The following is a 13113-nucleotide window of genomic DNA, read 5'->3' on the forward strand; positions in this document are numbered from 1 at the left end:
TGAAATCACGCATAAATGCGCATGAACGAGCATGTAGTTCAAAAACACTCACAGGCGGACAATTAGTTGCTGTGAGATTTGTTGTTGCAGTTGTGGCACTTCATTCACGTCGCACTAGAGCTGCGCAATGGGCTATTGGCGAGTGTCTGGGAAGCATCCCTAAGGATGATCTGAAGACATGCCATCACAATTTTGATCCTNTAAATATTTGTTTACGTTATTAACGCATGCGCAATGAGAGATAATGTCTGCGTTGGACCGACTGCTCATGCTTAGCTAACAAAAAAGTATTTTTTTGGCGTCAGATCTACGTCAACTTTCCGCTGTCGCACAGATAAGGCGCTAGTTCTAAGAAACCAGGCCTTGAGCTAACAAACCAGTATTTTGTTGGCGTCAGCGTGACGTTGACGTCCCGCTGACGCCCAGATAAGGCGCTTGTCCTAAGAAACCAGACCTTAAGGATGATCCGAAGACATGCCATCACAATTTTGATCCTCTGCAGAGGGGATGGCATTCCATCTTCGGTAGCCCGGCGAACTGCACGTGAAGTCGAGCACTTTACGGTAGAACAGTTTAACAAGGACCAATACCGAACACCCTCTGTCCCTACGCAGACTAATCCAAGTGGTCACCCACCCGCACACTGACCGCAGCCAGTGATGCTTGACTTTGGTGATCAGTAGGGAACCGTGTCTTAACGATCATTCCACTGCAGGACGGCAGTGAGATTTTTTCCGCATGCAACAACTTTTTCCAGCAAAAATTAGCAGAAGGAATATATTTACTCTCAAAAAACTCTGATTCAGTTTACTTATCTACGAATTCGCGTCAGCATATTTTTCAGTTAAATGAGAATGATGCCTTAAAGCCACGCATCGAGAATGTGACGTCCCCAACTTGAGGAACTATTCACACTGCATGCAATTCACGAACTTGCAATCGTAATCGAGACAGAAAGAAAATTTGGCGTGTAAATTTTTTTCCCCGAGAATATTTTTCGCCCTTGACCGCTTGACCCCTTTTCCTCCTCGTATCTGTGTCCATTTAAACCACCCTCTCTCTTTCACTCTGAAACTTCTGATGACTCATAAGGAGAGTCATCAAAGTAGGATAGTTCCCGCTGCAAGTAAAAATGAACGAATAGGACCATTCTGATTGAATGCGGTTCGCATACTTCTGATCACCGTAGTGAAAAATTGAGAAATTTACTGGTGAGTTTTAAGCTGGAAAATATTTTTAACCAATCATATTCTGATATGCGTGACGCGGTTTTTTCGTTACTCGTGATTCAAAATGAAGTTGCAGTTCATTTACGTCGCACTCGAGCTACACAATGGGCTATTGGCGACGGTCTGGGAAAGGTCCCTGAGGATGATCCGAAGACATATCATCACAATTTTGATCCTCTGCAGAGGGGATGACATCAAAAAAACTCAAACATTAAAGAAAACTCATTTAATCGGAAACAGGCGGAATACAAAGTATTTACAGGGTGGTACTGAAATCAAGGGACAAAACTTTGAGGCATGTTAGTGCCCACTAAAACAAACAATGTGGGTGGAAGTGAAGCGTTGAGGCACAAGTACAAAAAAATAATGCATGAAAGAAAAAAATATATATTTACGACGTCGTCGCTAAATGTCTTTTTCATAGAAATGTTTTCTATATTTTTTTATAAATTCTCATACTCAAAACATGTACCCAATTTTGCATTTACGACTATCAATGCTCAACTCCTTGGTCTTAAATCCTTGGTAGTAATTTTGAACCAAAACCAGAAGACAGGGAACTGCTGGATCCTTCATCGGGACAAACTAGCCTTCGTGGAGGACATTTCTTGACGGAACTAATTCTTGTTTTTTTGTTACATGGGAACTAAAACCACGAAAACCTTCCATGGTTATCCAGATGGTAAGAGAATTCCAACCCATGATCCGTTAACCACTGAGGATATTTTGCGTTAGCACTGTGGTCGGAGCGAGTCAGAGGCAGAGAGAGTAACAACCAGTCATCGCTGGGATTCGAATCTGGGGCACCTCACTCACCTTACCACCTTAACAGTATTGGTGGAGTGACTGGCGAACAGATTCAAATACGCCAGGATTTTGACGAATGCGTGCAGCAGCACAGGAAAGTCAAATGACGAGTTTTTCAATGGATTCTTGAAAATGAGGGCCTTCAAGCATCCCTATAGTAAAAAATCGAGACTCTATAAAGCTATCGTGGTGGGTGGCCATCGGACTGGCCCACCCCAAGTAGCCCAAAAGTAACATCCAGATAATTGCTTCTATACTGAAATGGGTTGGCACACCATCATGCTGAAATCACATTTGATTGAAAACGCCAATCTAAACTCCATGGAGCAATTCCGGTACCACCTGTTTCAAAAAGATCCAATTATAACTGACAAAGTCAGTCAATCACGTTGCCAAGCAAGCATGGCCGTTAGTGGATGCAATTTCCTTCAACAATTTCGACATTTTTTGCACGGAATCATTAAGTATGAGGTCGGTAAGTATAAAAATATCGTCGTTAAGTATGTTTTAGTTAATGTGTCGTTTTATTGTGCCTAAAGGCGTCACTTCCTCTTATACATTCCAATACAATAATTGTTCTAGTAAGCCCTAGTCCCCTCTCGAAGTTTGTTTCATGATTTTATAATCACTCTCTATAGTGCTTAACAAAAGGCGCGCGCTTTGCGTTTTTTTTAAACACTTTTTTACCAACATGTGATTAATTTGAAACTGATTTCGTAATAAAATATGCATGTAATNTCTCTTTTTCTTCATATTCTCTTTGTCTCTCTTTTTCTTCATATTCCTCCTTTTGTCGTCGATCATTGACAGTAGCTACCAATACACTTGTTACAAAATCTGGATCAGCTAAATATTCTTTACTTTTCAAAATGATCGCTTTCAGATCCGCTACAGTAGCTTTTTGAGGTAATACTTCGCCAATTTCTTGGGCAACAATAATAAGATCTTCCTTTTTAAATCCTTTTGATGCTAAAAACATTTTTCAAATCAGAAGTAACGTACCAATTGTCCTGTCGCGGAAGCCATAAAATGTCGCTAATAAGTTAAAATAAATAATGCGGACGCCTTTTAAATAAAATCAATCAAATGAACTACAAGTTCTGCAGATGAATGACAACAAATATAAAACTTTAATCTTTTAATAACTAATAATTTAGCATTAAAAACAGATTCTAAAAATTATAATTCTAAATTACAACAAAAAAGAACAACAACAAAAAACTATCTCAGGTTGCCACGCAACCTAAAGTGAAATTTTAAAACAATTAAATCTAAAGAAAATTAAAGGTGGCGCTTCTGTCAAATATACATACGTTAATGACTTAAAATCTTAAACACCACCTGTTTCAAACAGATCCAATTATAACTGACAAAGTCAGTCAATCACGTTGCCAAGCATGCATGGCCATTAGTGGATGCAATTTCCTTCAACAATTTCGACATTTTTTGCACGGAATCATTAAGTATGAGGTCGGTAAGTATAAAAATATCGTCGTTAAGTATGTTTTAGTTAATGTGTCGTTTTATTGTGCTTAAACGCGTCACTTTCGCTAATGCATTCCTATACCATAATTGTTTTAGTAAGCTCTAGTCCCCTCTCGAAGTTTGTTTCATGATTTTATAATCACTCTCTATATTGCTTAAGAAAAGGTGCGCGCTTTGCGTTTTTTTTAAAACACTTTTTTACCAACATGTGATTAATTTGAAACTGATTTCGTAATAAAATATGCATGTAATATTTTCTGAAAATACGCGTATACGCCCAGAAATATTTATTGACATTTTTTAAAAATGTCTCAAAGCCCACCGTAAAAGTGGGCAATTTGTTTGTNTTTTTTTTTTTTTTTTTTTTTTTTAATTTTTGCTCTTTGAAATATTTTTTTTTTAACAAATCTTTAGTCCACAATGCGCAAAATTATGAGCATTTCGAAATTTTCATAATATTTTGCAACGCTAAATTTTACAAAAACAGATTTACTAAAACATAAGTATATCATTGTTTTGCAAGGCGGGATCCATATGAAACTGGTTTCTTATCAAATTATAACTGCCATATTTTTTTCGAAAATACCCATATGTGATTAAAGTAAGATAGATGCTTCTTAAAATAAATTATTTAAGTAATTGGTTTGTCCTAAACACGTGCAGTCAAAAGCCTATATTCTACTAACATAAAAGTGGCCAGTTGGCAAATTATTTCAGAATTTTTTGCCACTTCGTAATTCATTAGAAACTGGTTTAATGTTAGAAATATGGGTACAATATTTTCTGAAAAAGAAAAAACATAAATATACTACTCTATTGCTTTTTTTAAAGGTAATTGCAAGCAATATATTTTTCAGAGATTTAATAATTCTCATTTTTTGACTACTTTCATATAAATAGATTTTGTTGGTTGGTTGGTACTAATGCCACTTGCCACACGGGCAAGCCTGCTTGGTGAAACCGAGCAAATTTATGGCAGAGTGTGCGATTCTTGTTTTTCAGTGGCGCCATCTATGGCCAAGAATTCGACTTCTGCCACATCATACGTCACACCTGTTTATAAGGCGGATTCATTCATACATCCATTCATTCATCCACAGATCGTAATTTTGACCTGAATCAGAGAACGATCGATCTCCAATCCAGTACCCCCAGAGGTCTTGATTTGTTATTAGAGCATGAAGGACTTTGCGACTCGACAGAATTTTAACGTGCATCAGTCACCAACTACACGGGGAGTCTTCAGCCGGTTGGGTTCGAACCCACGAACTCTCGGACATGGACCCAGCGCCCTACCGACCAGGCTATCCCGGCATAGATTTTGTAATAATGGCTTATTCAAAGCAGTTCTAGAATAATGGATCCGTACTAAAAAATTTTAGGAAAAAAAAAGAGACGTCCTTTTCATCGGAGTCGCCATTTTGGTATGGTACATAGAGCTCTTAAAAGCATTAGTTTAAAAATATCCAAGATGAAGTGAGTTGTAATGCTCATTAGATTTGTCATCCTGCTATAACCAATATTTTGTTAATACCTGATAATCAGCTTAGTAACATTTCGTCAATTTAACTGTTCGCCAAAGTGTGAAATAGTTTTTTTGATTTTCATATTTTTATACTTTAAAATATGGGTGAAACATTTTAATAAGAAATAACTTTCTTTATCTGTGATGTGAATTTACTGAATTACGAAACTATCTGCAGTATGAAACAGTGTCTTTCAGATATTAAAAACTTCATTTGCACTCGAATAAAAAAAATAAAAGCAAGAAAATAAACACTTTTGAAAAGTTACTTTCTTTTTATTGAACAAAAAATTTTAACTTCTTCAAGCAAAGTTGTACATTCAAAAAAATGATGAAGCTGCCTTCTATAACGTCAGATGATTAATAATACTGATGTCATTTAACTAATGATAGTGACTTGAGGTTTCCTACAAACAATAATTGTACATTATTTTTAATCACAGTTTAATAATAGTTTGTTAAAAAAAATAGCTTCTAAACTAGCTACTTTCAATTTCCGGTGGCTTACGAACAGTTCCAAGAAAAAGAATGGTGTTTGATAGGTTGTCCATAATCAAGTATACAAAAGGATAATCTGCAACAAATGCTGCAATTTCGAGTTCCTTTGCACTTCGAGAACTTACAATTGCAGTAGCACCAGCAGCTTCTGTACCTTCTTCGTTGACATCGATAAAGGATTTGTGGATGACAGCATCAACTGAGAATTCTCTCTGACCAGTGAAACCAGAAAGGTCTACTTTTCGTGTATCAAACAGACTTCTCAGACCCATTTTATCAAGAACTGATGAAAGCTCAAAAGAATTTTCGGTTTTAAATTTTGGAAGTTGAACGAATACTTCTCGAGGATACATATCATTTATAAGATTTCTTAATCGTTGAGGTGTGAGATTGTTGGCTAAGATATCCACCCCGCTATAACGGTTCCTCGGTAAAAGAATAATCATGCTTAGGGTATTTCCAGTATAAGGCAGTTCTAAAGCATAGCACTGTAGTTCTTCGCTTCTACCGTACAAGAACTTTCCTCTGGTTTTCATCATATTTACGAAGATATCTTTTCTATAAGGAGTAGTAAATCTCCTACGTGATGTTTTTTGAGGGTCGAATTGGTTTTGCCAAGTTTCTTTGAAATACACAGCATTAGCAACTACCATTCTTGTCAAAGCACTAATTCCGTTCGGCGGTATTAAATATTTTATTCTATTATTAGTTTCCTGTTCCACGTAGCTGTTGATAGTATTTCTAGCTTCTTCAGCTCTATTCGCGAAGTCAAGAAAGGCAATATCATCAGCCAACAGCTCTCTCATACAATCTTTGAAAGTAGTACCTTCTTGAAAATAAATTCTGTTGGCCGATTGATAACTTGCAAGCGCTGGTTCAAACAAATCCTGAAGAAAACTGTCCGATTTGTAAAAATTGTTATTTCTGATATTGCGGAAAGCTTCCCATACGGTTGCTTTGTCGCTGTCGCTGAGGCCTAAAACATTTTTCATCTCTTGCTCTGTCGCTCCTCTTGCACCCATGTATGTAATAAGTAGCGCAGACCAAATGCTATAGGGACTGAAAAAAACACCATTGGCATCCTTATTATGCCTCTGTTCTTCGTTCAGAGTTCGTAGTAGGTCCATACTAAATCGCGTACTACCTTCGATGAGATTACGAACTGTAATTCCAATGCTTGTTTCATTGACTATAATATCATTGGATGTGATGCATTGTGCTCCAATAAGTGCCAATATACTAGAAACTAGAAGAATGGTGAAAAGTTGATAAGCCATTTTTGACCTGAAAAAAATAAAAATAATTATTTTTTATTTTCTATATTACATTGTAACAAGTAATTTAGTAAGAGTAATAAAAATCGGCAAAAAAAATTTCATTCCCGTGGTACTTGAGAATTTATAATTTGATTCGAAATTAACAGTGTGCTATGCTATACGTGGATAAAAAAAATCAACTTATCATCATTGTGAGTTTCATACTTGTTGAAAAAAAAGAGATAGATAACAAGAGAAATAATATATAGAGTCCGTTATTTTCACCCCATGATATATATTTCTAGAAGTTTTAGCAAAAATGAAGTAAAAGTAAATAAATAAACACCTAAATCGTCTATAATTAAAATTTAAAAGAAGGTAAAATAATGTAACAATCTAACAAGATAAGGGTCAGTTACAAGAAAATTGGAATTAAAAGCATCTTAATCAAAACAACTTTAACTGTCAGCTGACACTAAAAACCGGCGTAATAATTGCCTTTTACTCCCTCTTGTTTTATCTGAATTTATCTGGTTTATCTTTTATTTTGCTAATTAAATTTATTTTGATACTTTTAATCCTATTTTTGGTGCGATTGACCTCAAAAATGTTTCGCCAGAATTTGATCAAAAATGATTCCAAGAATTCGATCATAGATTTTTTTTCTATCATTTTGACAAATATAATAAAAGTTTATACACTTATTTTTAAATATCTAAACAACTTTTATTTTTAAAATTAAATTAAGAGTGATAAGTTCGCTAATTATTTTGGCAGAAAATTTGATTTGTTTCTAAAAACATAATAATTTAATTTAGTAAACTGTTATTTTTATTTATTACAAAGTAATTTTATTTTAATTTTTAAAATGTTTTTTGAGAAATGCACATTAAACTTCAAAAACTCGACAAAAGTTATTTCAACTGCGTAAAAGTAATGCATTTAAAATGGAAATAAAATAATATATACTCCTGAAATTCTGATTATGATCACTGCGTCTTACATTATTTCCTAACTATATACTACTGAAATTTTTGTAAGTAACAAAAAGAATCAAGAGAAATTAAGTACAAATGCAATGGTCAACGCGCGCTTCCCAGTGTAAGTTGTACTTGTTTTATCTACAACCTAACACACATATTTGTTGATTTCGGAAGTACAAACAGTGGATTTGCTATTCTTCTTCTGTTTTTCCGGTTTTCGAAAGGATTTCCTTATTGATTAGATTTTTTTATTTCATTGTTTTTTCGGAAGCGCAACACAAAGAAATTAAACTCCCGCTCAACTTATTACATCAACTGTATAAATATAATGATATAAATTATTCACAACATTGTATTTTTTTGTCGGTTACGAAAATATGTATTTATAGTTTAATAGATTTACTCCACTTAGAGATCCTCCTGAAACAAGATTGAAATATAGTTACAGAGCTCAAAATTTTTTTAGTTTAGTCTCGTTTATATCAGATATTCGAACTGAAAAAAAGTTTACGCTCTTTTGGTATATTTTTAATACCTGCAATCCCAATGGCGTCGCAATCATTTTTAAGCCTACCTCATACAAAAACAAAATGCACCGAGTTTACCACCCTTAATTTAAAAACATCTATCAAAAATGAAGTAATAAAAACTGCCTTTCAGTTTTCTGTAACTAATAAATGAGTTTTTTTTCTTCTTTTTTCATGATTTCGGATCAACTTTTGCTCGAACTTACCTTATGCAGTTATAGCCAATAAATTTTGAGACACTCAATTTGTATAGATAAGATTTTTAGTGTTATAAAGAAGAAATGAAATGTTTACCGTAATTATAATCTAAAGAAATTATAAAAGTTTAATTATATTTTTGAATCTTTATGCTACGTGCATTTACATAAATCATTTGAACTTGTAAAATGGAATAATAAAAAATTATATTTTTGTAATGCTAGTACTATATAATATCTATTGTAGAATCAATTGTAGTATTTAATATGTAATGTTCGTCTATATACAAATACTTATAACAAAGGTAATACAAAACACTTATAATAAAAGGATAAGTAGTACCAATAATTTGAAAATACAATTTATTGCATTGATTCAACATAAGCTTTTAGTAATTGTATGTTAATTTTTTTAAAAGAGAACAAGACTCGCAACGTATGGTAATAACAATCAACTTTATTTTTATTACTCATAATGAAACTTAATTATGCTAAAGCAATATTTTTAAATCATGTCAATCTTCCTTAATTATATGATGAGTGATGACATGATTAATGTTTATATCGTACAATGCCAAAAAGAACTAGAGAAAAAAAGGTATCAAAACTACAGAGAAAATGTTTTAAAAATATTCAAGGAATTACTCATTGCAGGAGAAGTTAAAGGAATTTATTAATAATGCATATTGAAATGCAAGAATGTTTATATGTTTATATTTTTTATTAGCTAAATAAATGTTAACCTTAAAACTGCTATTTATCTGTACAGTGCGTTAAAAAAAATACCCTGGCCCGAGTGAGAAGTTCAAATCTGAAATTAATTTTTCTCCTAAAGTTTGCTTTTAATGACATTTTTAGTATATTTTTACAAGTTTGAAACCGTTATATAAAACACGGGGTCTACAGGGACAGGGGGAGTTAGGGCACATCATCAGGATTAAAATTGTATTGTAACCCATGCCCAGAAATGTAGTTTTACGCCGCTGGGGGCAGTTCCCTATTATGACCTGTTCAGAAGTACACGGAGAAACTGTTCATCATAGGGAAACTCCCCTAGAAGCGTAAGACGACATTTTCGTGTATGAGTTTTCGATGTAATTCTAATCCTAACGATGAGCCCTAACTCCTTTAGAAGTTTGTCGCAACATTTATGCGACCCCCTGTTTTATATAACGTTTTCAAGCTTGTGCATTTTGTAAACAAATAGACAAAAAATGCAATTCGAAAAAAAAACTGTAGCTTGGAGAGAGAAACCGATTTTGAAATCAGCGATACGAAAATATCTAAGATTTCTTAGAAAATCTCATACAACAGAATTTTTTTTTCCAGTGTTATTTATTGACGTAAATAATTTTTCTAAAGGTATAAAAATCTCGCCAAATTAACAATTTTTCGAAAGAAAAAAAAAGCACTTAATATATACTACATAAATATCAATCAATCAATCTCTTTCTCTCTCTCTCTCTCCTTANTAGCAACTACTAAGATTTCCCTCTTTCCCTAAATTAAGACATTTTACGGATTTTACTTTGCAAGATTTTCCCTAATATATAACCAAGGAGCACAACTTTTCGTGTACACTTTTACACTTTCTCATGACTGCATTGTCTAATAAGTAATAAATAAATTTTGTACCCTCCTTCCCGACCTAAGACCTGCTTTAATCCTTCCACTCGGCAACGACGTTATAAGTCGCCAGGATTAAACGGTCGGGAACGGGGTACGGGTACGTACGGTACATTAAAGATATTTAATATCTCATTTGAAATTAAATAAATCAACTTCGGAAGAGGGTACATCAAGAAATGTGGAATAACTTCAAATCATTTATTCAAATGAACAGTTGGTAAATAAGCAGTCAAATTCTTCTTCAACAAAAAATAAACTCTTCAATCATCAAACTTTTTGCTTATTATAAATGATACCTACGCACAGTGGAACTAAACGATCATCGGTTTTCCATATGTCTATGCTGCATATTTTGTCTACGTTCCTGAGACTACTAGAAAGCTGAGCTTCAATTTCTTTCCTTGGACTAAAAAGAAAAACTGCATCGAACTCTTGATAATTAAAATGTTTTTATTGAAATCCCATCCTTTTCCTTTACAAGTGACTTACGGAAAGTTTCCCAGTGCTGCTCTGCATTTTATCGTCGATGAATAATTGTTTTCACACCCCGGAATGGTTTACGATGGTCTCCTTAGATGTCCGACATTCCCTCCCACCTACTCAGAACTCAAAGAAAAATAAGCTTCAATTTCTCCATTCAGTGGTTAATTTATGATTCATCTTAACGAAGAAACAAATTTTTTCCCTAGCAGCTCGCGTCTTTGGCTTTGGAATTGCCTTTACGGAATTTCAACGCACTTTCATCTCTGATGTTGCAGTTTTCAAAATATCTTCTTGGTCTAATTCGAACTTTTTCCTGTATCCCTTATTTTAATTTTTTTTACAGTTCTCATAAAACAATTTCTTGAATTTTTATTGATTAAAAAAAGAAATCACTCTTGTAAATAAACAAAAATTATAGATTATAATTATAATTTTTTCTCACACTTGACGTTTCAATTGAAAAAATTATTTTTTAAACATTGATAGTATTTACTGTTGAAATTTTTATTTCTTTAAATTTTTATTTTCAGTTAATTGATTTATTTGATTGAAAAGTGTTTCGGGAAATTAATTTCATATTTATTGTTTTATGTGTTACACTTTCTATGATTTTTTGGTTAGTAGAATTTATATTTCTGTTTTACTATAGTGATTAGGGTTAAGATGAAAATGCCATTTAAATTTTATTCTCTTCGTACTGCAACTGCAATAATTATTGAAATTAAATTTTAATATTTGAATGCAATTTCGGTGTGGCAAAAATTAAATCAAGAAATGTTAGAACTCATACAAATAGTTTAAAAAATAAATAAAATACTTGTTTTTAGAATTTGCATTGAAATGTGAGGCCTGAGATTAATGCTTTAGTCCAACATTGGTAATTAGTTCATAGCTCTGTTCTAGCTCAGTAATTTCCATAAACAAATCGTTTCTTTATTTCTGAACTTTAATTCCAGCATACAGATGGGAAAATGATCAAACACAAATTGAAAAATTTATTAACCAAATACACTTAAAACGTTTAAAATAGAATAAAATATTTGAATTTCCTAACACACAACTGTGACAAATTAAATAACCAATTAAGATCTCTGCACAAAAATTACTTTAAAAAATATCCGAGCTAAAATTTTTGAAAAAAAAAATTATGTCCAAAAAGAAAGAAGAAAGATATAAATGAAAAAAAAATAATAAATTGCAAATTAACCAAACTTGCACTTCAGATTAAAAATAAGGAAAATAGCTAGATCAGTCAAAAATTAAAAACTGATTTGCCTTAATACCATATTAAATTTGAAAGCTTTGTTTTAGATTTCAATTAGCGATTGTGTTAAACAGGTTGTAATGCAAAATCTGAGAAGACTGATCACCTTTTCTGATTATAAAAGCAATTTGTCTTTACATATTTCCCGAAATCCGGGTTAATAATTGCAATAAAAATACCAAGAAAGAAAAGTATAAATAAATAAATATAAAGAAAGTAGATAGAAGAATAAGAGAGAAAAAGAAAAGAAAAAAATGTTACAGAAGGCAAATTTTGGACATAAAGAAAAAAAAAAGAAATTTTTTTCGGATATTTAGCTATTAAAGTGATAAATATGTAAGGTAAATAATAGATAAAATGAAGTCAATACTGAAGTTTTGGACTTCAGAGTAACAACCACTGTGTCATTTTTATTTCATTTTGTTTTCAAACAAGGTAAACAAGACTCAAATCTAATTTCAGTTTAAAATTTTTCCTGATAAAGTGTTTTTTGTATTATGTGTTACTTACATTTTAACTTACACATTTTTAAAAAATTTTTATAATTTTTTATCATGATTGAAGAGTTAACTTAAATTGTGTTATTATGAAGAATACTTCTTATAGTGAAAAAACTGTAATGTGATCTTTAAACAAAATACTTATAAAACTGAAAAAACTGTTAAGTAAAAAAAATTTTTTGAAAATGAAAATCTTAAAATTGCTGATAATGCTACTACAGATTTTTGATTGTGTTAAAATTTTTACAATGAGAACATATGTAAAAGTTTTATAATTTATATTACTTTTATATATTGTTACCATTAAAAATTTGGTTATTTTTTTTGTACTTCTACCATAGGGAAGATTTTGCAAATGGATAATTTCTAAATTTTTGGATTCTAATTAAACAATTTTGGCGAAGGGGGATGCAACATAAAAAGCTTCAATTAATCTTTTTATGTTAGTTTCCTTGTTATAAAACTTCATCCTAATTAATTATTCTAATCGAAATACTTTCTCACACTTTTAAAAGCCACATCCTGTTCTTAAATCTATTTTTGGCTCAAGTATGCATTTAATTAAAAGCAGGATATATTTCCTTTTGCTCTGTGTGGGAAACATTCGATCTATTTCATAAACCAATAGCAACTACTAAGATTTCCCTCTTTCCCTAAATTAAGACATTTTACGGATTTTACTTTGCAAGATTTTCCCTAACATATAACCAAGGAGCGCAACTTTTCATGT

The 13113-nt window shown here is 32.4% G+C and overlaps 1 protein-coding gene across 1 annotated transcript in view; it reads right to left on the bottom strand.

Annotated features, from left to right (window-relative positions):
• Positions 1 to 5301: 5301 nt before the first annotated feature.
• LOC107445421 (leukocyte elastase inhibitor) overlaps positions 5302 to 13113 on the bottom strand; it is a 19285-nt gene continuing 11473 nt past the window's right edge. Inside the window, exon 2 of the mRNA XM_016059806.4 lies at positions 5302 to 6828. Within this exon, the coding sequence (XP_015915292.2) occupies positions 5526 to 6821 (1296 nt within the window). The 5' untranslated portion in view covers positions 6822 to 6828 and the 3' untranslated portion in view covers positions 5302 to 5525. The remainder of the gene's footprint in view (positions 6829 to 13113) is intronic.

The sequence above is a fragment of the Parasteatoda tepidariorum genome, chromosome 5, assembly GCF_043381705.1.
Source record: "Parasteatoda tepidariorum isolate YZ-2023 chromosome 5, CAS_Ptep_4.0, whole genome shotgun sequence".
NCBI classification, from domain to species: Eukaryota; Metazoa; Arthropoda; class Arachnida; order Araneae; family Theridiidae; genus Parasteatoda; species Parasteatoda tepidariorum.